The 23,786-nt window shown below is 50.0% G+C and overlaps 1 protein-coding gene across 2 annotated transcripts; it reads left to right on the top strand.

Moving 5' to 3' along the window:
* The first annotated feature begins 583 nt into the window (after positions 1-583).
* On the top strand, positions 584-23,786 carry TGFB3 (transforming growth factor beta 3). Of its 2 annotated transcripts, XM_032801991.2 has the most exons (7): positions 585-2,414; positions 14,545-14,708; positions 15,559-15,688; positions 17,135-17,242; positions 18,381-18,552; positions 19,130-19,283; positions 22,630-23,786. In XM_032801991.2, exons 1-7 carry the CDS (start codon positions 1,931-1,933, stop codon positions 22,786-22,788), a joined length of 1,371 nt encoding a protein of 456 aa, XP_032657882.1. In that variant the 5' UTR covers positions 585-1,930; the 3' UTR covers positions 22,789-23,786. The 2 variants fall into 2 exon arrangements, with proteins under 2 accessions (XP_032657883.1, XP_032657882.1); XM_032801992.2 differs by lacking the exon at positions 19,130-19,283 and having other exon boundaries at positions 584-2,414; positions 22,630-22,746.

Here is a 23,786-nt window from a genome sequence, read left to right as displayed (position 1 = left end):
CTGTTCCCCTTTGGACAATGGCACTAATGGTACTTCCCTACTTCACAGGATACATACATGAAAGATTGTGCGGTGCTCAGACACTATGGTGAGAGGGGCCATGTAGGCATGTAGAATAGATAGCACCTCTACTTGTCCAGGCCTTCTGAATCTAGGGCATAAAATTTGATCCAGCCTACTCACAGTCAGGAACCATATCTAACAGCCCCCCTTCCCCCACCTTCACCATTGCCTGGATCCTCTTCCTATCTTCCCCCTCTCCCAGACCCTGCTGCCCTCTTTTGGATCCACCTCTCTTCCTATTTGCCATTATCTGCCCAGCCCTGTCATCCCTTACCTCCACCACCACCACCCTCCCCTCCTGTCCCTTCCCTTCCCTTCCCTCGTTGTATCCCATCCTTATAGCAACTCCAGCAATTGCTCACATGGAAAAAAGCACATCAGCAAAGTATGTCATGTATTTTTAGCTTCTTTTAATGCAATTTAGCAGCTGGAAATCGGCGGAGGCGCCAGCATCAAGTCACCCGCCAGCTCTCTGCGGACCACCAGCGAGAGCTGCAAGGAGCCCAGTCTGGGAACGGCGGGGGTGAGCGGGCTGCCCACGAGCCGCGCCACCGGCATGTGCTCCCCACCAGAGAGCGCTATTGGCCTTCCCGAAACCCGCACCCAGCGCCGGGAGCGCGGGCCGTGCTTGTCCGCGAAGCTGCCCCTGGTCACGATGAAAGCAGTGCGGGACCCGGGGGCGCTGGCCCCCACGCCGGGCAGCAGGGACTTGTTACAGGCCCAGGAATGTACCAACGTCCCAGTTCGGGATCTGCCAGCCCGGCTTGGGCGGTGGCTTCCTTTCCTCCAGGGTCACCCTAAGAAATGAGAAGGGAGGGCCAGGCACAAGGGTTGCGCTGCTCCGCTGCCACTCCCCGCCACACCCCTGCTCACCGGAGCACCGGGAACAACGCGATCAGGGGGCTGAGCTCAGGAGGAAGAAATGGGAGCTGGCGGGAGAAGGGGAGCGAGCGGGACTGTGCGGAGGGAAGAATGTGTCTGGGGGCAAAACACTGACACTCCCCACGGCAGGGTGGGAAACGGGCCCACGCCAGACAGCCCGGAGGGCAGGGGAGCTCACCGCGTCCTTCCCCGCGCTGGCCAGTGGCACGCATTAAAGCCGGCTTGAAGCTGGAGGCTGGGCTGGCAGGTCCCTCCCCCACCCTTCTGCAGGCCCGCAGACGTCATGGGAGGGAGGTATAAAATTTCAGCGGAGAGGAATAGAGAGTCAGTGTGTGTGAGAGAGCGAGGGGGCCCCGGGGCCGAGGAGGGCGAGCGAAAGGGACTCGGAGCACCGGGCTCCGGCTGCGCGCTGGGGGATACCGCCAGCAGAGCCCCTAGGAGAGGGGCGAGGGGCAGGGCAGGGCAGCCCCAAGTGCCCACCTGGATTCCCGCGGAGGCGCCAGAGGGATGTGCAGCCCGGCCGTCGCTTAATTGCGCCCAGCCCCGAGTCAGCAGCCAATGGAGCCAAGCGGCAGCGAATGACAAACCCCACCCTACCCCCCGAGGGGATGTGAACTAAGGGGATCGCGTGGATGGTGCGTGCCCGCAACAAGTGCCGAGCCCGCGCCTGCCTGGCCCCGGGGGGCTGCCGTGCCCTGCCCGACACGTGCGCCGCAGGTCGCTGCTCCAGGGGACCTGCCTCTGGAGCTGCCAGCCTGCCCCGCAGCACAGTCGAGCTTCAGCGTCGCTGCTGTTGTTCCTGGCAGTGCGCTTCGTGCGCAGCCCCCCTCCCCTGCCCTGGTCTGCCTGGAGCCCTGGCTCAGCGAGTCCTGCTTGGACACATGGAGAAGGATCCCGGCTCGCCGAGGCACAGAGCCTGTTTCTCCTTCCTAAGTGTTGCCAGCGCTTCCTGGAAGTCCTAAATCGCTCACAGCGCTGTGAGTTCATGCACCTTCTTGCCAAGCCTCAGTCTGCAGGATCTGGGGAGGCTGCACCGAAAGCCCTGCCTGGTCTCCCTAGCCCACTTGCGCTTCCTCTGGGGTCTCTCTCTGTTGTGGCCCCCTCTTTACTCTCGCACATGAAGATGCACTTGCAACGGGCTCTGGTGGTCCTCTGCCTGCTGAGCTTTGCCACCGTCAGCCTCTCGCTCTCCTCTTGCACCACCCTAGACCTTGACCACATCAAGAAGAAGAGGGTGGAGGCCATTAGGGGGCAGATCCTGAGCAAACTGAGACTCACAAGCCCCCCGGAGACGGTGGGACCAGCTCATGTGCCCTACCAGATCCTGGCCCTGTATAACAGCACCCGGGAGCTGCTGGAGGAGATGGAGGAGGAGAAGGAGGAGAGCTGCGCTCAGGACAGTCTCGAGTCTGCCTACTACGCCAAGGAGATCCACAAATTTGACATGATCCAGGGTCTCCCTGAGCACAGTAAGTTCCCTGTCATCCTCTGCTCTGGCTTTCAGGTAGGGTGATCAGACAGCAAATGTGAAAAATCAGGACGGAGTGGGGGTGGGGGGTAATAGGAGTCTATATAAGAAAAAGACCCAAAAATCAGGACTGTCCCAAAAAAATCAGGACATCTGGTCACTCTACTTTTAGGGCATCATCCTGGGAGGAATCCAAGGCTGGGCAGGAGGCACTAACTGCATGAAGCTGAGAGGCAAGGCTGCCTACTGGCTTCTTAGACATGGGAGGAAAAGGGCGGAGGGAGTAAGGGGAAGAAGAAAAGGACACCCAAGCCTTTGGGTTGGGACGGAGGAATGAGAATGCAGGAAGAACACTCAGGACTTCCATTGGGAAGGGACGAAGTTTCCTGGTGGGGGCATTCACAGACCCTGATGGTCATTCCAAGATAGGAGGCAGATTTCTGGATAATTGTGGCCACTTCTGCTTTGCTAGACCACCTCTAGCAAAGAGAAAAGTGGTGGTCATAGCAGTCTCCTTTTTGTTGCTTTTTTCAGGTGATTGAGCCACACCACATTGGCTGTAAAGTATGTGCTTGACAATACATAGGTGTGGGTTTGTATGCATGTGCATATGGTCATAAAGATGTCTGTACAAAGGTGAATGTGTGGGCAAAGGCCTATTTTTGTGTGTGTGTATACACATTATATGATACATTGTCAGTCTGCATCTGCATATATATCTATGTGTGCACACGTGCATTTGTGCAAGTAGGTGTGTATATATATGTGTGAGTACCACCAGTGTGTGTGTCTGAGATAAGTATCTACATTTCTTACCGGTGAGATAAGAGTAGTTGTGTGTTTCAGGCCTGTATGAGGATGGAGTGACATATGTTTATTTCTGTGTCTTGCAGTATACCTGAGTGGGTGTGAGATGTGCGCATCTGTGTGTGTTTGTACATGCTTGGGAAGAGTCAGTGCGTTGGAATGTGCAGTGTTTCTTGGTGTGTGTATTTGCTCATATGGGGAAGTTGAGATCCATTTGTTTTTGCATGTCATTGAACATACATGTGCAGTGAATGTGACTCGTGTTTACAACAAAGATTTTCGAAGCGCAGTACAAAGGAAGGAAGTTTGGCTAATGCTGAGAGACTGCACAGACAGAAACCCTCAGTCTGAGGGCAGATAGAATTCTGGGAACCCCCTTCCTACCACTAGGTGTCCTCGTGGGCTCTGAAATTACTGCTTATCGGGATAGGGGGCAGCAAGTGTGGATATTGCGGGACTGCAGAAAGTCATTGGACAGAACGGGGGTGGGAAGAGTTGCAGAAAGAGTGTGTAGGGGAGCTTCGAGAGAAGCAGTGTGTGTGTGTGGAAATGAGACAAGACAGGGGTCTGGAAAAAAAACAAAGATTAATTTTTAAAACTATTTTTAAAAAAAAGGCCAAGCACTAGCTGGAGAGCAGCCCTGCAGCAGGTGGAGGAGTTCGAGCATTGGCAACAGGGCAGGCAAGGGATGGGCTTTTCAGTGTCTTGGAATAATATCAGCCCAGACTCTAGCCAGGGAATAGCAAACCCAGCCAATGTCTGAAGCCCTGAGATCCTGAAGGAGAGGGGAATGGAGGAAAGAGACATACAGGAGAGTAGAGGAGAAAGAAGAAAGGAAAGGAAAAAAGATGGGGGTGGGGGGAGGAAGAAGAGGAAAGAGTTTGAGGCTTATAGGCTGAATTTACCCCCAAGGACTAGTAGCAGAAATCTAAGAGTGTCTGACACGTGGACAACAGAGTCCCAGGCATCAGGCCAAATTCATCTGTGGCAAAACTCTGCTGGCTTCAGTGGTTACAGCAGGGATGGATTTGACCCATTCACTCTGTGCAGAGTGTGATCAGATGCAGAGAAGACAAAGGTATGGGTGCTGAGGAAGGCAGACAGACATAGAGGAGATGCTGAGGAGACAGAAAGCAGGTGCTGAGGAGAGACAGAAACTGAGGAGATGTAACTGCTGAGGAGCTTCAGCCACTGAGGGGAGACAGAGGAGATGCTGAGGAAATTCAGATATTAAGACACTGCATACATGCGGAGACCCAGATGCTGAGGAAATACTGAACAGATGCAGACACTGAGGGGATGCTGAGGAGACACAGATGTTTAGGGGACAGATAATGAACAGAGGATCACATAGATGCTGAGTAGGTGCAGAGCAGACACCAAAGTAGAAGTTGAGGAGATGCAGATGCAGAGGAGATCCCAATGGGACACAGACACCAAGGAGACACTGAAAAACAGATCTTGAGCAAGTGCAGAGAAGACACTGAGCAGACACAGATGCAGACAGTAACAAGATTCAGGTGCAGATATAGAGACCGAGCAGACACAAACCCTCAGCAGATTGCAGATTCGGAAGCTGAGTGGATGTAGGCACTGAGCAATCCATTCAGTCAGTGCTGGAGATTCCCCAGTTCTGGAAGACAATGGAGTACATGCCATCATGTCACAATGCAGGCTGTTCCCTGATGCTGTAGTATTGCACTGGGGATGCTGTTTTGGTGCCAGAGGTTCCTGGCACTGTTGTACTGAAGTAGCTGCGTCTCAGTGGTGGCAGTTTCAGATTGCAGCCATACTGCCAGATTTACATTACTCTTACCATGATGAAGTGGAATAAGGGATACAATGGGGTAATGCAACTAATTTCATTTAATCTCTAGCAGACTGTATGCCATATGGTTATATGATTAGCTATCTTCTCAGGAGACACCAGGACTCAAGGAGCAGGGGAGACTGTAAGGCAGGAAGGAGGGCTGTTAGCCACTTATTACAATATTTATATCTTACTATAATGACATTAATGGTGCTCTGCAAACACGTTGGTAGGCCAGATCCCTGTCCTGAGCTGCTTACAGTCAAAATCAGACACACTATAGACAAATATGTTTTGGGGGGAGGGATAGCTCAGTGGTTTGAGCATGGGCCTGCTAAACTCAGGGTTGTGAGTTCAATCTCTGAGGGGGCCATTTAGGGAACTGGGGTAAAAATCTTCCTGGGGATTGGTCCTGCTTTGAGCAGGGGGTTGGACTAGATTACCTCCTGAGGTCCCTTCTAACCCCAATATTCTATGATTCTATGAAAATAGTGTCAGATAGCACAGCAGGGTAAGATGAGGTGAAAGCATCCAAACCCACTCCTATCTCTAGAGGGGTAGAAGGAGGATGGTTTGTACTAGGAAAGAAGGAGCCTGTTCAAATGCAGGAGCAATGTGAGAAAAGATAATTGGAGTGTGGTGCTGCAGGGGTGAGTCCTGCTGATCATTTCCAGCCTCCAGAGCACCCTCTGCAAGCCAGTGTCCTGCTATTGCTGGCCCTCATGTCCCTCCAAGGACCCACTGCCCTTTGTCTTTGGGGTGCTGCCCCCTAGCAATACGCCCACAGTCTCAAGGTCTTCCCACCCAGGGGAACCCCCAACCATCTATCCCCACCTTGCCTCAGTCATGGGCTACTGCCAGTCACCATCTAGCCCCCACTCACTGGGGCAGACTGCAGTGTCAAAGCCACTCATCATAGGCAAAGGGGGTTTGGACCTGCTGCCTCTGCCTACCCATGGGCTGCACCGTGCAACCCTAGTACCTAATTGGCTTTCCACTAGGCCACAGCCTGGGGGGTTTCTAGGCCAGAGCTCCTTCCCCAAGCCCTACTCCACTCAAGGTACCTTTCTCTCAAAGCTAGAGAGAGTCTATCAGCCTCTGGCCCTCAGCCCTCTTACAGGGCCAGCTGTGGCCTGATTGGGGCATGGCCCCAGCTGTGGCTGCTTCCCCCAGTCAGCCTGGCTTTTCCTTCCCTGCCACAGCCCTCTCCCCAGGCTATTTTAACCCTTTAAGCCTTTTAAGGCAGGAGCAGATGACCACCCTGCTACAGGCTGGCATTTGAGGTGCATTGGCACACCTTGGCAGGGGGAGAGCAGGAATGGAAGAGCAGGGGGTGGTGCAGGCCAGGACCAGAAGCGGCTCTAGGGATTTTGCCGCCCCAAGCACAGCAGGCAGGCTGCCTCCGGCGGTTTGCCTGTGGAGGGTCTGCTGGTCCTGCGGCTTCGGTTCCTGCGGGAGGTCCACCGAAGCCACGGGACCAGCAGACCCTCTGCAGGCAAGCCACCAAGGGCAGCCTGCCTGCCGCCCTCACGGCACCAGCAGAGCACCCCCCGCGACTTGTCGCCCCAAGCACGTGCTTGGCATGCTGGGGCCTGGAGCCGCCCCTGGCCAGGACAGAGGTGCATAAGAAGGGGTGAGGGGGAAAGTTGCCACATTCCTGGGCCACTACCTGCCAGACTCTTTTTAATCACAGAATCATAGAAATATAGGGCTGGAAGGGACCTCAAGAGGTTATCAAGTCCAGTCCCCTGTGCTGGGGAAGAACCAAGTCAACCTAGACCATCCCTGAGAGGTGTTTGTCCAACCTGTTCTCAAAAACTTCCAATGAGGGGGATTCTACAACCTCCCGCAGAAGCCTATTCCAGAGTTTAACTGCTAATATCTAATCTAAATCTCCCTTGCTTCAGATTAAGTGCATTACTTTTTGTCCTATCTTCAGTGGACGTGGAGAACAATTGATCCCCCTCCTATTTATAACAGCCCTTAACCTATTTGCAGGCTGTTATCGGGCCTCCCCTCAAGTCTTCTTTTCTCAAGACTAAACATGTCCAGTTCTTTCAGCCTTTCCTCATAGGACAGGTTTCTAAACCTCCTATAATTTGTGTTGCTGTCCTCTGGAGACTCTCTGGTTGTCCGTATCTTTCCTAAAGAGTGGCACCCAGAATTGGACACAGAACTCCAGCTGAGCCAGTGCCAAGTAGAGTGGGACAATTACCTCCCATGTCTTACATATGACACTCCTGTTAATACACCCCAGAAAGATATTAGGCTTTTTCACAACTGTATCACATTGTTGACTCATATTCAACTTGAGATACACTCCCAGATCCTTTTCAGCAGTACAACCATCTAGCCAGTTATGCCCATTTTATAGCTGTGCATTTAATTTTTCCTTCCTAAGTGTGGTACTTTGTACTTTTTTAAAATTGCATTTAATCTTGTTGATTTCAGATAAATTCTCCAATTTGTCAAGGCTGTTTTGAATTCTAATCCTGTTCTCCAAAGTGCTTGCAATCCCACCCAACTTGGTGTTACCTGCATATTTTATAAGCATACTCTCCACTCCATCATCTAAGTCATTCATGGAAATATTGAGTAGTACCAGACCCAGGACTGACCCCAGTGGGACTCCACTAGATTTGTTCTCCCAGTCTGATAGTGAACCATTGATAACTGCTCTTTGAGTACAGTCTTTCAACCAGTTGTGCACCCACCTTATAGTCATTTTATCTGGACCACATTTCCCTAGTTTGCTTATGAGTGTGTCATGTGCCAGTGTATCAAAAGCCTTATTAAAATCAAGATATATCATGTCTACTGGTTCCCCACATCTACTAGGCCAGTAACCTTGTCAAAGGAAATTAGATGTGTTTGGCATGATTTGATGACAAATCCATGCTGGCTATTCCTTGAAACTCTATTATCCTCTAGATGCCTATAAACTGATTAATCATTTATTCCAGTATTTTTCCAGGTATTAAAGTCAGGCTGACAGGTCTATAATTCCCTGGGTCCTCTTTGTTCCTCCTTTTAAAGATAGGTACTTTTTCCAGTCCTCTGGGATCTCACCCGTCCTCCAGGAGTTCGCAAAGATAATTGCTAACAGTTCTGAGATTGCTTCAGCTAGTTCCTTAAGTACCCTAGGGTGAATTTCATCAGGTCCTGCCCACTTTAATACATCCGACTTATCTAAATATTCTTTAACCTGTGCTTTCCCTATTTCTTAACATATCCCCCCCCACCCTTGTTGTTAATATTAATTGTGTTAAGTACTTGGTCACCTTTAACCTTTTTAGGGAAGACTGAAGCAAAATAGACATAAACAGCTCTGCCATCTTGATGTCATCAGTTATTAGCCTTCCTTCCCCTTTAAACAGAGGACCTACACTTTCCCTTAACTTTTTCTTGCTCCTACTGCATTCAAAGAGCCTCTTCTTATTTCCTTCTATGTCCCTTGCCAAGTGTAACTCATTTTGTGCCTTAGCCTTTCTGATTTTTCTCCATACATGCTTGTGCTATTCTTTTGTACTCCCCCTTAGCAATCCATCCATGTTTCCACTTTTTGTAGGATTCCTTTTTGATTTTCAGGTCATTAAAGAGCTCCTGATGGATCCATATTGGGTTCTTACTATTTTTCCTATCTTTCCTTTAAATCAGGATAGTTTGCAGTTGTGCAATCACTAATACATTCCGAGAACTTATTGGAAATGTTGTGTTTTGCCATACTACTCTTCAGACTGATGTCTGGGTAGTTGAATTCCCCCATCACTACCAGGTGTCTTATTCTGCTAGTCCCTTATTTTGATTAGCACTAAAATTATTTAACCTTCCCCATCCAGATCCAGAATGCCCAGCTCATGACTGAACACTGGTTTAAAGTGTTATTTGAACTGAATTCCTGGGACTGGCCAGTGTGTGTCCTGGAGAGAGACATCTTGGGAACTGAGCTGCCACAGGAGACATGTCAAATTCAGTCCTGGTTTAAGCAGCCACATCCCCACTGAAGTCAGTGGAGTTTAATCTACTTACACTAGGGTTGAATTTGGCCCTATGTCTTCAAAAGTGGCTAATGTTCAACTGTCCCCTGACTCTGTCATTCTCAGATGGTGATCTTAGAGCAAGTTCTGAGCCAAAAGCCAGTCTTACTCCAGTGAAGGATCTTAGGGGCTGATACAGACAAGTTTCACATGTACACATACCCATGCTCAAAACTTCCCTAACTCCAAACCTTCAGCTGAACAACGCACTGGCTTGGAGACCTCATCCTTCTCCAGGACACCAACTTGACAATGGGGAAAGCTGAGGAGGGAGCTTGCACCAGAGCGAACCTGGTCATGTTAGAAAAGCAGGCTCCTGGCCCTATCCATGATCAGAGCTGTTCAGTCACGTGAGGGAATGCTCTTTCTGCTGTGCTACCCAGGGCACTAGCGCACAGCAGGGGAAGGTGGCCATTGCTCAAGGAAGGTCTCACTTCCCTAGAGAGCAGAGTTTTCTGTCCTAGGTAATCAGCAAAACCCTCCCAAACACAGACTGTTTTTGTTTGGGCGAATGGCAGCCCCTGTTGCCATCCCATTCCCAGCCTTGCAAGCAGTACATGGGGGAGGAGCTGAATACCATTGGCTTAAAAGAGTCTCCTAATTTATTTCTAAAGGGACAGTGGTGCCACTACAGTCCTCTTCCCAGCCCTGCCCACTTGTGCCATCCACACCAAGCAGCCTGTAGAACACTGGTTTTCAAACTGTGGGTCGCGACCTAGTGCTGGTAACGGAATATAAGGCACTGGGACACAGCGGCTCTCGTCAGCACCGCTGACTGGGCCATTAAAAATCCCATTGGCAGTGCTGCCTGGCTAAGGCAGGCTACTCCCTACCTGTTCTGACACCGCACTGCGCCTCGGAAGGGGCCAGCAGCAGGTCCAGCTCCTAGGTGGGGAGCCCATGGGGCTCCGTGCACTGCCCTGCCCCCCGCCCCAAGCACTTGCATGCCTCCACCTAGAAGCCGGACCTGCTGCTGGCCGCTTCCGGGGCGCAGCGCGATCCACAGTGCCAAAACAGGCAAAAAGGCTGCCTTAGCACTCCCACTGTGCCGCTGACTGGGAGCTGCCTGAAGTAAGCCCATGCCTCTACCCTGCACCCCAATCCCCTGCCCCAGCCCTGAGCCCCTCCTACATCCCAAGCACCTCATCCTCAGCTCCGTTAGGTCACTGGCATCAACTATTTTCTTCAACTGGGTCACCAGAAAAAAAAGTTTTAAAATCACTGCTGTAGGGAGCTCCAAACTACTATTATCCCATTGTCAGAGCCCAGCCTGCACTCAGAGCCATATGCCACAATTAATAAATGGCAAGTGCGAGTCACCCACTTCTCACACCTGAGGCAAGCAGCCTATTTTGGAGACCAGAAGAGAGAGACAACCAGAGAGACCAACAGTTATCTGCGGAAAGCAGGAGAGAGAGAGATGTTGGAGGCATGAAACCTTCTGTGTTTTCCTTCACATACACAGATGGCTGGATTCAGCATGTAGGCTACCTGTATCTGCACTGTACTGCACAAATGGGATTTCAAGGGGACAAACGAGTGAGGGTCACAGGGAATATGGGGTGAGGGAGCAGCAGCCAAAGACAGTCAAATATCCTGCTGCCACACTCCCAACTCTTGGGTGTGTCTGGAGGCTCTGCTATATTAGAGTTGGCGTGGTGAGAGAGGTGAGATTCATTAAAGAAGAGAAGGATGCCATTGTCTCTCCAAAGCACATAAATCTGGAGACAAAAACCTATAAGAACCAACCTTAAAAGAATAATCAGAATAATGCCCTTCTGCCCATCCAAGTCCCTCTACTCCAGGAATCCAGGGTCTCCTGAGATTCAGGTGACTCAGACCCAGCTATGTTTTGAGTGCTGACTGGATGGTCTCAGAGGGAAAGACTCATATCTGCCAGCGAGTGACCTTGCCTGGCCTCATGTCACAAAACAGAGGCCATCTTGGGAGACGGGTGCAGTTATATCAAACACACTGGGTCCTTTGGCCAACTGTCCCTCCACGTCCAAATCCCTCAACTGCAGAGACCCAAAAGTCTAAATCCTCTCCCTCATATTATTCAACATATATATGAGCCATTGGTGGAGCTGGTGAGACAACATGGGCAGAAGTGCCATCAGACAATACCCAGATCCACTTCTCCTTTGTATCAAACAAACAGCACCATCTCCCAGCTCATTTAGAGCCTTCCTGAAATTAGCACTTGGATAAGAGCAGCTAGCTAATAGTGACTGAGGCAAAGCTGAGGTTACATTGGTTGGAAGAAGGAAGCACTCTGAAAAACTTGCTTTCTGTATCACATCCTCTACTATCGAAGGCATCTGCTTTCAGATTGTTGAGTCAGCTCACAGCCCTGAGCCCTTTTGGGCTTCTTGGTGCTACTGGACACCCAAATACGCAATGGGGCAAAAAATGCTCCATTCAGTGATGAATGGCCATCAGCCTGCACTCCACCCTATCAGACACAGACCATATCCATGCATTCATGATCTCCAGGGTCAGCTACTGCAACTCACGTGATCTACAAATGAAGCACCAGACTCTGGAACAGGTATAGCTGGTTCCAAATGCCTGTCTGCTTAGGTAGATCCCTGCGCTGGTGTCTGATCAAGCCCAGAGTCCAGTTTGAAGTCTCTGTCCTGATATTCAAACTCCCTCTCTGCACCTCTGGTGGGACTGGCTCTAACTTCCTGAGAGGTCGATCACCTCTTCCTCTATGACCAGGACTTCCAGTGACAGCTCCATCCCACCAGATCAATGAAACAGGCAACCAGTGGGCAAGGCTAATGAGTGTTGGAGACAGAGATTTCATGGGGGTTGGGCCCAGACTACCACAAGAGACAAGATTGAGCACTGACTGCATTCAGAATGAAACACAGAACTCATCAGCTTAGCTTTCTCTCAACAAAGCCTTTTTTGTACAGCACATTCATAGTAAACGGAAGCAACTATAAACAAGCTATTTCTCTTACATGCTGAAAAGAAAAGAAAAAGAAAGAAAGAAAGAAAGATTATTTCTACCAGTAAATACTTGGGAAGTGCTCAGATAACACGGTGATGAGGCTAGAAAGAAAGCTTAGGCAGACAGAAAAAAGAGGATGTGGTGACAGCAGGAGAGGAAGAAGGTATAAAAACAATAACCTGTCTCTAGTACTTTTTAGCCATGGATCTCAGGGTCTGTTATACACATTAATTAACTAAGCCTTAACTGCACTGCACATAGGGTAAAGTATGTACATGGATACAGGAATCACTTCATCTACCACTGACAGGCAGCCACTTCTGGAATGGAAGTGCCACCTGGCTAATAGTGACTAGCAACACTATAAAACAGTTTAGGACAGGAAGTGAAGTGAAAGACAGTATCCACCTGGAACCACAGAGTGATCCTAGGGGCAGAATGGAATTGCCTGTTATGCTTCTTCCAGGAGGGTGCCCTAGGACTATTAACGAGCATATGGGCCAACACCTTGATTTCATGTGTCACTGGAGATACAGCACCTTTCTGTGGAGTGAAACTAAGAACTCAAGGTTTGCTACAAGAAACTACCTGCCCATTACCACAGCATGGCTTGGCATTTCCTCAGTCTGCTGCTGAGTTGTGAGTATGACCAGTCCTGTCTGCTGCTGCTGTAGGGATCTGAACCATCTCTGGGATAATCACCCTTTATGCACCAAGCATAAGTCTCCTGGATGAGAGCAATGCATCAGATAAATCCTGCTTGATGGGGAAGTTGTTCCAACCATGCTCCCAAAGAAGCCAATGGCAAAACTCCCAAGCAAGTTCAGTGGGAGCAGCATTTTGTCTTACACCTTGGCTTGGCTGGAAAGCCAGAGCATCCAGGGGGTGAATCTCCATGACATCTTGCACTCCTGCTCTCTGAATCTGGGAGTAAATCAAGAGAAGGGCCTTTGTCGTGACTGGATTAAACCAGTGGCATGCTGAGCAGAATTTGGCCCTGGGAACTTGTGGTGGGAGCTTATGTCCATTTGTGGATAGGTTTGTCATCTCTCCAAGGTGCTGGTTTAACACTAGCCTGTCTCTTCAGAGCCTGCCGACCTGTTTCCTTTGGAAGTTGATGGTGCTGTGAAGAGTAATGTCTGTGACCAAGGTGTTATTTCAGGATTAACAGGGCCTCTTGTCTGTTCATCACATGCTGGGACTGCAGCAGGAACATGGGATAGTGCTTTTCTTAAGACCAACACAAATGTCACACAACAGAGCAGTGCTTAGGGCCCCACTGAGGGCCCATTCACTATGCTGAGTCTGCAGCATGTGAGAAGCTGCATGCTTTATGCTGCTAGCAGTAAACCAGCATATGGGAGCAGAGAGGAGTAGGGACTGAAAGGGCCAGGGTGATGGTGGTTTCAGAGGTGGAAGTCATGAGGGCTGTTCTGTACCCAGGATGAAGGTGAAGCATGAATTCAGGGAGCTGCACTCCCAGGTACGGCTGGGCAGTTCTGTAAGCCTAGGGCACAGGAGCAATCAGGGCAGAGGAAAGGGGAGGGGGAGAACAGAGGCAGTAGAATATGTTGGGTGAGGTGAGGCTCACTCTGTGGGGCCTCTGTCTGATACCACATCCATTCTCCAGGCCCCTCCCTTCCCTTCCTGTTGGGTATCTGGGGTCTGAGTACTTTCTCCCAGCAGGCTGCTCCATTCTGTTATTTCCAGTCCATTTGTCTAATCTCTCTAGGTCCCTTGGGATTATTTCTCTGTCCTTGCTGGTGTCTGCGGCTAGTATCAGATGTCAGTCCTTCATCCAGTCCATCAATGAAGATTGACTTATTGCCAAGCCCTACAGATCCCACTAGACAACACCCCCAAAGTCCCCTCCTTGCCTCATGCTTTCTGGTCTCTGGCCAGTTTTCATTCCAGGAGCCAGCGCCATATCCAAATAGTTTTTTCTAAGGAGAATTTTGTGAAACTAAGGTTCAAAGACAACTGGACCATGTCCTGTGCTCAGAAATGGTGATGTAAATCCAGAGGTACTTGCTTGCCTTTAGTGGGGTGGGACTCGTGTTCATGAAGCCTTGTCTACTCCAGAAAAATGTTGTTCAACTCCCTTGGTGGGAGCGTTAGTGCAGATGAGGATTGCATGGCCACTGGCATTTTAAACCTGTGTGATTAGACCTGCCCTGAGCTGGGTCAGATGACATGGAATAAAAAATGCTGGTAACGGGTCTACCTGGGGCTCTCTATTGCTGTGGCTGGTTAAGCTGAAACAATGGTAGCATCATTGGGAAAATTTTGCAGAAAAATCCCTGATTTAGAGTAGGTTTGGGTGGAGAATTTGCCCCCATCTGTTTTCTTCAGCCAGGACAGTCAGATTGCAATGGAAACATGGCAGAAGTTCGAATGGCAGGCTGTGTTCAGAATGCCCCTTGCCAACCCACTGCCGCTCACAAGGTTAGCTGTCTGTTCTGCCCAGCCCTCCTACTCTGGCCCTTGGCTCTCAGCCTCCCTCTCTGTCTCCTAGATGAGTTGGGCATCTGCCCCAAAAGCATCACCTCCAATGTGTTCCGCTTCAACGTGTCCTCAGCAGAGAAGAACAGCAGCAGTCTGTTCCGGGCTGAATTCCGGGTGCTGCGAGTGCCCAACCCGAGCTCCAAACGCAGTGAGCAGCGCATCGAGCTCTTCCAGGTGAGTGTCTCTCCCCCACCTCCGTGCACTGGGGGCATGAGGAGGGGGTAGCTTGGCTGCGGCTCTCAGGGCTAAACAGAGCTAGGGTGTGCAAAGGCGTGGGGCAGGAAGGGGCTAAAACCCTCTTAATTCCTCCAGCATAAGCAGTCACCTCAGCCTGACCTTTTCAGGTCCTTCTCTCCCCTGGGTCTTTGCTGTCTCTTTTCCTGCTCACTCATTCTCAGATACCATGGGTATCCTGGCATGATGCCCTTTCCTAGAGGTTCCCATCTGCTGCAGTATTCCAGTGTTCCATATCTCTCTGGAGTTACACTCCTATTTATTGTACTTACATGGCCCCCATCACCACAGCATCTGAGAACTTCACAATTTTTAATGAATTTATCCTCACAAGACTCCCGTGAGGCAGGTAAGTGCTATTATCCTCATTTTACAGATGGAACTGAGGCACAGAGAGACTAAGGGGCACGCCCAAGGTCACACAGAATGATGGTGAGAGCAGGAATTGAACCCGGCATTCCTTCAGCCTAGGCTAGCACTCCCTCAACCCTCCCCTGCCACTGGGACAGAGCAGGAGAAGGTCTGGCCAGTCTTCTAAGAGCAGGATGCTTTGTAAAGGCCTCATGCAATGCTCCAGTTTGTGCACAGAGAGTGGGTATCACCCTCACCTGTGACAGAGTATTCCTGAAGGAAAGATGGGGCCATTCCCAGTCTGTCCCTCCCTGGCACACTCCTCCTGGATTAATTTATAACAAACCTAACCCTGGTGGGGAAACAGAGAATGTGTGGTACCTCTGCTCCCCAGCCATGCTGCACTGGCTGATTCCCTTTGTGTCTCCTCCCCACACAGATCCTCCAGCCTGATGAACACATAGCAAAGCAGCGCTACCTCAGTGGCAGGAATGTGCAGACGAGGGGCTCTGCAGAGTGGCTGTCCTTCGATGTCACTGAGACTGTGCGTGAGTGGCTCCTGCACAGAGGTAGGGGTCTTGCTGTCTCAGAAAGGCCTGGGTGGAGGGTCTGGTTCACTCGGCGAGCCACCAGTGCCATTCCTTCAGATAATGTAGAGAGGAGAACCTCATCTCCCTCTAGCAAAGGGTAGTTCCCTCAGTCCAAGGCAGGACATGATAGCTGTAAATTTTCCTACTCCTCAAGAGGCTGAGCTCCCTTAGAACTGCAAACAATGTGGTGGGACCAAGAATCCTGGTTCTCATGCCTGTTTGAAGTCTCAGAGGTGTAAAGATGAGGGAATACCAGAGGCTTTTAGTCTAATGCATTTGTCTGACACATCTAGCTAGATAGAGGCCACAGTATTACAGTGTACAAAGATGACTGAGAACATATTAATAGTTTTGCCTCTGCTATCATTCAGCAGAGCCAGCAAACAGTTATGGGGTAACTCTCAGTACTCCTCATAGTTGGATCACAGGTATCATGAGTCACAGCTGGATTATCCTAACAGCTGGAACCTGGCTGTCACGGAAGGCTGGAATGCAGGCACTTGGCATGAAGCCAGTCTTGGGAAGAATGAGCCCTGAGTTTGTTGGCTCCTCCTATTTTAAAGCAGTCCAACTTCTGTCCTTAATGGCCTGAGTTCAGTGCCTGTATCACACTTAGCTTTGGGCAGTCCTGCTGGCTGATACTGTGCAATGCAAGTGGTCATAAAGTGGATGGTGCTTAGATATCAAGGTGACAGGTACCTTAGCAATACCATAGACAGCCAGCCATTTCCATTCATACAAAGACATAGAATAGAAGCTTCTGTAAGAATCTAGTGTCAACAGATTCCTGCTACCATGAGAACCTCTCTTGTGAGCACACAGTATGGCAGGTCTCAGGAAGTTTTCATTAATATGAAGAAACACATTACCTCAGGAAAATCTGTGTGACTTAGATGGAAAATCAACAAAAACAGGAGGATGCAGCTGCTGTGCTGATCAGGGCTCGGCAAAATGCTCCCAGTGAAACATTTATTCATGTCAAACTCACTTGACTTCAGGTCTCTTCCTCCAGCAGTAGATGGAGGCCTCTTAATGGAGCAGTGATGGGGAAGAAAACTGACTTAACATAAACACTCAGGGCCAGATTTGAACACAAAGGGTTCAGATTCTAATAGCACTCACTGAAGAAAACAGATGCTGTTAGGTGCTGAGTACTTTAGAAAATCTAGCCATAAATGTCCTTCTCCCCTCAGGAGTAGTTTTCTTTTAACAAGGGGATGGCTCTTGGTACAAGTGAAGCCTTCTCATTCTCTTTTTTAAGATGATAGCTGGTTCCCACCTCCCATGTCATCCAGCAGCCCTTGAGCTGAGCCCAGATCCTAGGAGCTATGGAGTTTCTGACCTCCCTGGGACTCTCTTCATAAGTTGGAGGACAGTTCTTATAGCTAGAATGTGTTTCTCATGGGGTCACCTCTTCCTCTGCAGAATCCAACCTGGGTCTGGAGATCAGCATCCATTGTCCATGTCATACCTTTCAGCCCAATGGAGACATCTTGGAAAACTTTAACGAGGTGCTGGAGGTCAAGTTCAAAGGTGACAAGGGGCAAGGGTTGGGGGAACCTTGTGGGAGAGGGGAGCATGGAGCAGCTTCAGAAGAACTGAATCTCCAGCTTGATCTGAATGTTTGAGTATTTTACACCCAGGGAACTCCATGTACATGTAAAAAGCGACAAAGAGTCCTGTGGCACCTTATAGACTAACAGACGTTTTGGAGCATGAGCTTTCGTGGGTGAATACTCACTTCGTCAGACATGCATCTGACGAAGAGGGTATTCACTCACGAAAGCTTATGCTTCAAATGTCTGTTAGTCTATAAGGTGCCACAGGACTCTTTGCTGCTTTTACAGATCCAGACTAACATGCCCACCCCTCTGAAACATGTACATGTAGTGATTATAGATATGGGTTTGCATATGGATTGTTTCACTGCATGAATTCTGTGTTTAGATCAGTGTGCGTGCCAGTAAGTGCATGAGTGTATATATATATATGTGTGCGGGGATGGATGTGTGCAGAAAGGGGTAATTTTGTGTTGTAACCTCTCTCTGGGAAATTTGACTCTGCTGAATTCTCAGATTTCTCATGAGATTCTGTTTTTCACTCTGGTTTCCAGATAGGGTGGCTGAAGCACCAGGAGTTGGACATACTGCTTGAGGTGGCACAGAGAGACAGTGGCTTGGCTGGGTTAAGAACTAGGAATCTCTTGGCTCTGAGCCCTGGGCTGTAGCCACTAACCCCCACCAGCTTGATTTCTGAGGCTATTTCTGCGGAGTGCCAGTGATCTGACATTGTTAAACCATTCATCTTTCTGCCTGTCCTGGGACTGAAGCCAAGAGAGAGGGGGACTGATTAACAGCCTGACCAGCAGTTTGCAAATAGTAAAACAAGTGGCCCACAAGCCTCTATTTCAGGCCAGTGGCAACCAAATTCACACTGGCCAAGTAAGGGTCCAGTTTGGGAGCAGTCTGGGAAGAAGTCCAGGAGTGAATGTAATAGAGAGATTGAGTCCCCTTCTCTCTAGATTAGGAGTGGGAGCAAGCATTACACAGTCCTGTTCAGGTCGCTGAAAGGTCTTTTGGGGTCTCTTCTCCACAGCTTCATTGGTCCATACACTCCCCATTTCTGCTTTGAGGCTAACCCTTTACAGGAGGGTGCCTTTTTCTGTCCTCAGGCATCGACAGTGAAGATGACCATGGGCGTGGGGACTTGGGGCGGCTGAAGAAGCAGAAGGGCCTTCACAACCCCCACCTGATTTTGATGATGTTACCCCCACATCGGCTTGAGAGTCCAGCTCTGGGAGGCTACAGGAAGAAGCGAGCTCTAGACACCAATTACTGCTTCCGGTAAGCAAGGACCCCACCTACTCATGGTGTTATCCTTCCCTCTCAGTCAAGCAGCAGCAGGATCACCTGTTCTGGGACAGCTGCTGTTTTTTCTGCTATCAGTCTGAGCTGGAACTTGCCATGTCATCCAACCAAGGCTGGGGCTTGCTGAACATTGCGTGCCCACTCTTGGGCATTATGATTTGTTTCGGATGTTCCACTTCTGATTTTAAAAGGAATTTTCATATGTACCCAGGCTCTTTCTCTTTCCCTTCCCGACACCTTGATGGGGATGTCCCTGGTGGTAGAAGTTGAGCACTGCCATGTTTGCAGACTTCCCTCTCTCTTGCTACTCCCAGCTCTGTTTGTTGTAGCCAAGCAGCATGGTCACCCAAAACTCTGTTTCTCCCAGAGGCACTTTCCATAGCACCGGGCCAAGTCATGCAGTCAGAACAGGCACTGGAGATAATAGCTCCTTCTGCTCAAAAGACTATATCCTTCAATGGGACATGAAACCATTGAGCCATGTCGAGAAGGGGCAGATGCTCCCATCTCTCCTATGTCCTTGGATTCACTTTGTGCCAATGTTTTGTGTCAGGAACATGGAGGAGAACTGCTGTGTGCGTCCTCTCTACATCGACTTCCGACAGGACCTGGGTTGGAAATGGGTCCATGAGCCCAAGGGCTACTTCGCCAACTTCTGCTCAGGCCCTTGCCCATACCTCCGCAGCGCAGACACAACCCACAGCACGGTACGACAGGCATTTGATACTGAAAGGGGCTGCTAATGGCGATGGCTGCTTGTGGCTTGCAGCTGTAACCTCCTTGGGGTTGATCTATTTCACTCTCCCAAGCGAAGTAGGGGCAAGCTAGGTCAGTGCCAGGAAACCTCAGGGTGCTGCAGGCAATGGTGAGGGTGGTTCAGGTGGGGGCAGTCTTCCTTTGGAGTCAGTACTGAATCCATGCCGCAGCCCACTGTTCAGGAGCTTTGTGTGGCTGTCTATGAAATGAGATTTTAAACAGCCGTACTGACCACCTGTGGGCATTAAAGATCCCCGGGTACTTTTTTTTGGCAGCATCGGGGGTGTGTGTGTAATGGATGGAGTGTTAATCCAAATGCTCGAGTCAAGTTTCAACTCCAGTAATTACATTCTGCTTCCTAAGCGCCTCCTGCAGTTTCCACTGGATATAGGACTCTTCTGCACTTTCTGTTGTAAACTGTCACCGAACCCTGCTGGGCACTTGCAAACAGCTGCTGCCTAATACCCCAGTGATGGGTGAAGTGAATGCTCTGCATTCCAGTGGTGGGTGAAGTGATTCTGGGTATAGATAGGACTATATATTCCCCCTCACTGTGCATTGTGGAGAGGAGCAAGTCCATAAAAAAGCTATGATAGTTGCATGGAGCACCAGAAAGTGGTTACATGGGAAATTTCCCTCTCTGCAGAGGTACCTTTCCTCACTGCAGGACACCTGCATGACCCATGGGCTGTGGGAGAAGTCCACTAAGCAGGATGATCCACATATAAAATCTGCAGAAGGCTAATGCCTCTAGGTCGCTAGTGGGTTACCCTTCTAGGTAACCCACTCATGATGACCCTAGGACATGGTCAGTCCTTGAGAGGAACATCACCTTGGGACTGGCCAGGGTGCTAAAGGTTAAATATCTACAAGAAAAGTGAGACATGCTGGGGCTGTGTGCATGAGGATGGTGCAGACTTAGGGCAAAGACTCCAGTGCCCTGCTGAGCCTGCAAAAGGAAACAAAAGAAATAGGAATGCAGGGGTTGCTCTTGCCTAGGGAGGGGAAATGGCAGCAAGACAGAGAGAAGGCAGAATTGCTCACTAGCTACTTTGCTTCAAGCTTCATTAAAAATACCACTGGTAACAGGATACTCAGTGCAATGATAGCTAAGTGGGTAAGGGAGGGATCACAGGAAACAGGTTAAAACTGTCGTGCTGACTTGAGCATATGCACATCAGCAAGGCCTGACTGAGCTGAAGGGCTAGCAGCAGTGGGAATACTGGAACCAAGGAAATGACTAGAGAACAAATGCTGGAAGCAGGGTAGAGGGTGGGTGGGACCAATGGCTCCATGGGGATGAGATCTCCTTCCCAGGGCACAGGAAAAGGGCAAATGTGTGTAGAGGGGGTCACGTTCTGTTAGGCAGCTTTCTTGAAGTCAGTTGGGCTGAATCAGTGTAAATGTAAGGGGAATTTGGGCTGGTTCCTATTTTTGAAGGAACAACGAAAAAGCAGGAAATTAGTGAGCAACAAGATTAATTATAAAACCTTGGTCACTGTTAGAACGGTGATCTAGTCTGGCAGTTTGTCAGCAGTGCCTAGGGGCAAATACTGTGAGAAACAGAAGATTCTTTATACATAATCACTTTGAGCCAACTTCACTTCTGTCTCAGTGAGTGTACAGCATTTTGGGGAGGGGGATGTCGCAGAGGGAAGCTAAAGAAATGGGGATTAGATGGATCTATATAATAAAATAAGACGTTTCTATAGCACTGTACAACCCCAAGGATCACAAAGCACTTAGACCAGGGATGGGCAAACTTTTTGGCACGAGGGCCACATCTGGGTATGGAAATTGTATGGCAGGCCATGAATGCTTACGAAATTGGGGGTTGGGGTGTGGGGTCTCAGGTGGGGCCAGAAATGAGGAGTTCAGAGTGTGGGAGGGGACTCCAGGCTGGGGCAGGGGGTTGGGGTGTGGGCTCCGGCTGGGCGTGCGGGCTCTGGGGTGGGGCTGGGGAATTGGGGGTGAAGAAGGGTTCTCTGGGCTAGGACTGAGGAGTTTGGAGGGTGGGAGAGGGATCAAGGCTGAGGCAGGGCGTCAGGGGTGCAGGCTCCAGGCAGCGCTTGCCTCAAGTGGCATGTCCCTCCTCTGGCTCCTACCTGGAGGCATGGCCAAGCGGCTCTGCATGCTCCCCCATCCGCAGGTGCCACCCCTGCAGCTCCCATTAGCTGTGGTTCCCAGCCAATGGGAGCTGGGAGGGCTATGCTTGGGGTGGGGACAGCATGTGGAACCCCCTGGCTGCCCCTATGCATAGGAGCCAGAGGGGAGACATGCTGCTGCTTCCAGGAGCCATGCAGAGCCACGACATGCGCAGAGTGGGACAAACCCCTGACCCTGCTCCCCGGCTGGAGCAAGAGAGTGGCGCAAGCCCCGGGCCCCTCTCTCTGGCGGGAGCTCTAGAGTCAGATTAAAACGTCTGAAGGGCTGGATGTGGCCCCTGGGCCACCTCTGACTTAGACTATGGGCCAAACTTTCCTTTCATTTAAAATAGGGCCAACTCTAGTGCAGTCAATGGGACCGGACTGGGGCAGGTAAGAGTAGATTTTCACCTTGTAAATGTAGAAGTCACCCACCACTGAAATGCACCCCACCTTTGAGAAACATGGCAATTGCTATAAGACAGTTATGTGACTAGAGAGTATAATCATCAGTGGTTCAGGGCCAGCTGGGAGGAGGAATCCAGTGGGGTCCCACAGGACTCTGTTCTGGCACCAATACTATATTGTAATGACTTGGAGGATGGAGTGGAGCAAGCACATCAGATGGTTCAAAGCTGGGAGGGAATCAAGGATACTTGAGAAGGCTGGATTAAATCCAGTACTATCGGAAGAAGTTAGCTGAAATCAACAACACTGATTTTTTCGGCTGCTTTTTATGGAGTTCAGCACAACCTGGCCCCAGGCTAGTTACACCCTGCTTTGTTAAAAGCATAAATTTTGACACCATCAGCCGTGCCAATGCCCAGCTGCAAAGAGGGGTTAGTTGTTACTCAGGCTCCATTTGTGCTCCATAGACCACTCATTTTAATTATCAAAGCAAATGGACTTGGCAATAAATAATAAAGGCTCATTCAAGGCTGGGCAGATTAGAGACATTCAAAGACAGGCCCTATTTTGGGGCAAACCTACTGGAGAGTCTCCCTGTCAGTCAGTCAAGTACTATAGTGTTGAGTGATATAAATGCTGAGAGACCAGCTCTGCTGATCCCGCTGGAGTGGAAAAGCATCATATGGTAACCCCAGTAGACTCAGGCCTCTCCAACCTAGTTCCTACATGTGTTTTGTTTCTGCAGGTGCTGGGCCTGTATCACACGCTGAATCCAGAGGCATCTGCCTCGCCCTGCTGTGTCCCCCAGGACCTGGAGTCCCTCACCATCCTGTATTATGTTGGGAGGACCCCCAAAGTGGAGCAGCTCTCCAACATGGTGGTGAAATCCTGCAAGTGCAGCTGAAAGGCACCCAGCCCTACCCAAAGCTGAGAGAGAAACTGTTACCACCTACTCTCCGGCTCCCAGAGTAACATGAAGGGAACAAGGGGGCCAGAGACCTGAGCACACTAAGGCCTGGGCTTCTAACCCTGCAGTTCAGGACATATCACCCACTTTTGGGGATCCCTTTTGGAACATTTATCTGTCTTGGTGGCTCCATGTACTTCTCTCTGAGAGTCACTTCGGTGATGTGAAGACGACACTCTTCAGAATGGCTGGACAATTGGTGGGGAAGAGAGGGGCACTGAATGGAGAAACTGCACAGTGTTTGGAGGCAGGGGATAGCTGAGAATGGGAAGCAGGAAAGTGTGATGAGCGTGTTGGAAAGGAGGAAGGGAGGCTGGACAATCCTTCCTGTTCTGGCTCCAGCTATCCTGGGACTCCAGTCCTCTCTCCGTCCTGAAGAATCAGGATTTCTTTTTGAAGGAACAAATAAATTTAAAAAAAAATAAAGTTCACCAAGAAGGGGATCTGAGAGACACTCTCAGGCTCTTGCTGCCTCAGAGCTGGGATGCAGGAGTCCCACAACTTACACTGTATCTTGCAAATCACAAAGGTCCATTCTGTAGCTCCTGAATACTGAGGTCTAAATCCAAATCCCAAGTCCCACATTCAAGCTGGTCAGGATGGGCTGATCTGAGAAGAGAAGGGAAGGGTGTGCTAACTCCATTCACAGAAGGCTTGATGTCTCCATTTCCTTACCATGCAGCTCCTCTCCCCTCCTGGAGGTCCTACTAGATGGTTTTTGTGTCAGTGCAGGTACCGTTGCTCCTGTGGGCACCTAGATTTGGACCCATCCAGTCTTGGGTTGTTCCCCCAAAGGACCCTGTGTTTGTTGTAGTGCATGAGGTGCCTTAAGGAATTCTGCATCTCTCCTGCACAGGGACCTAGCCCAGGCTCACTTGCCAAGGTTTCAAAACAATATTAATCTTAAAACCATTGTAAAAAAATAAATGTTTTTT

This window comes from Chelonoidis abingdonii, chromosome 4, assembly GCF_003597395.2.
Source record: "Chelonoidis abingdonii isolate Lonesome George chromosome 4, CheloAbing_2.0, whole genome shotgun sequence".
Lineage (NCBI taxonomy): Eukaryota > Metazoa > Chordata > Testudines > Testudinidae > Chelonoidis > Chelonoidis abingdonii.
Note: the sequence above shows the minus strand (reverse complement) of the source record. Positions and strands in the feature narration are given on the sequence as shown.

Excerpts from the sequence above, each read along its gene's own strand:
- TGFB3 (XM_032801991.2), top strand. The coding sequence starts at position 1,931 with ATGCACCTTCTTGCCAAGCCTCAGTCTGCAGGATCTGGGGAGGCTGCA. Across the intron at positions 2,415-14,544 it reads CCAGGGTCTCCCTGAGCACA|ATGAGTTGGGCATCTGCCCC; the intron begins GTAAGTTCCCTG and ends TCTGTCTCCTAG. Across the intron at positions 17,243-18,380 it reads GCTGGAGGTCAAGTTCAAAG|GCATCGACAGTGAAGATGAC; the intron begins GTGACAAGGGGC and ends TTCTGTCCTCAG.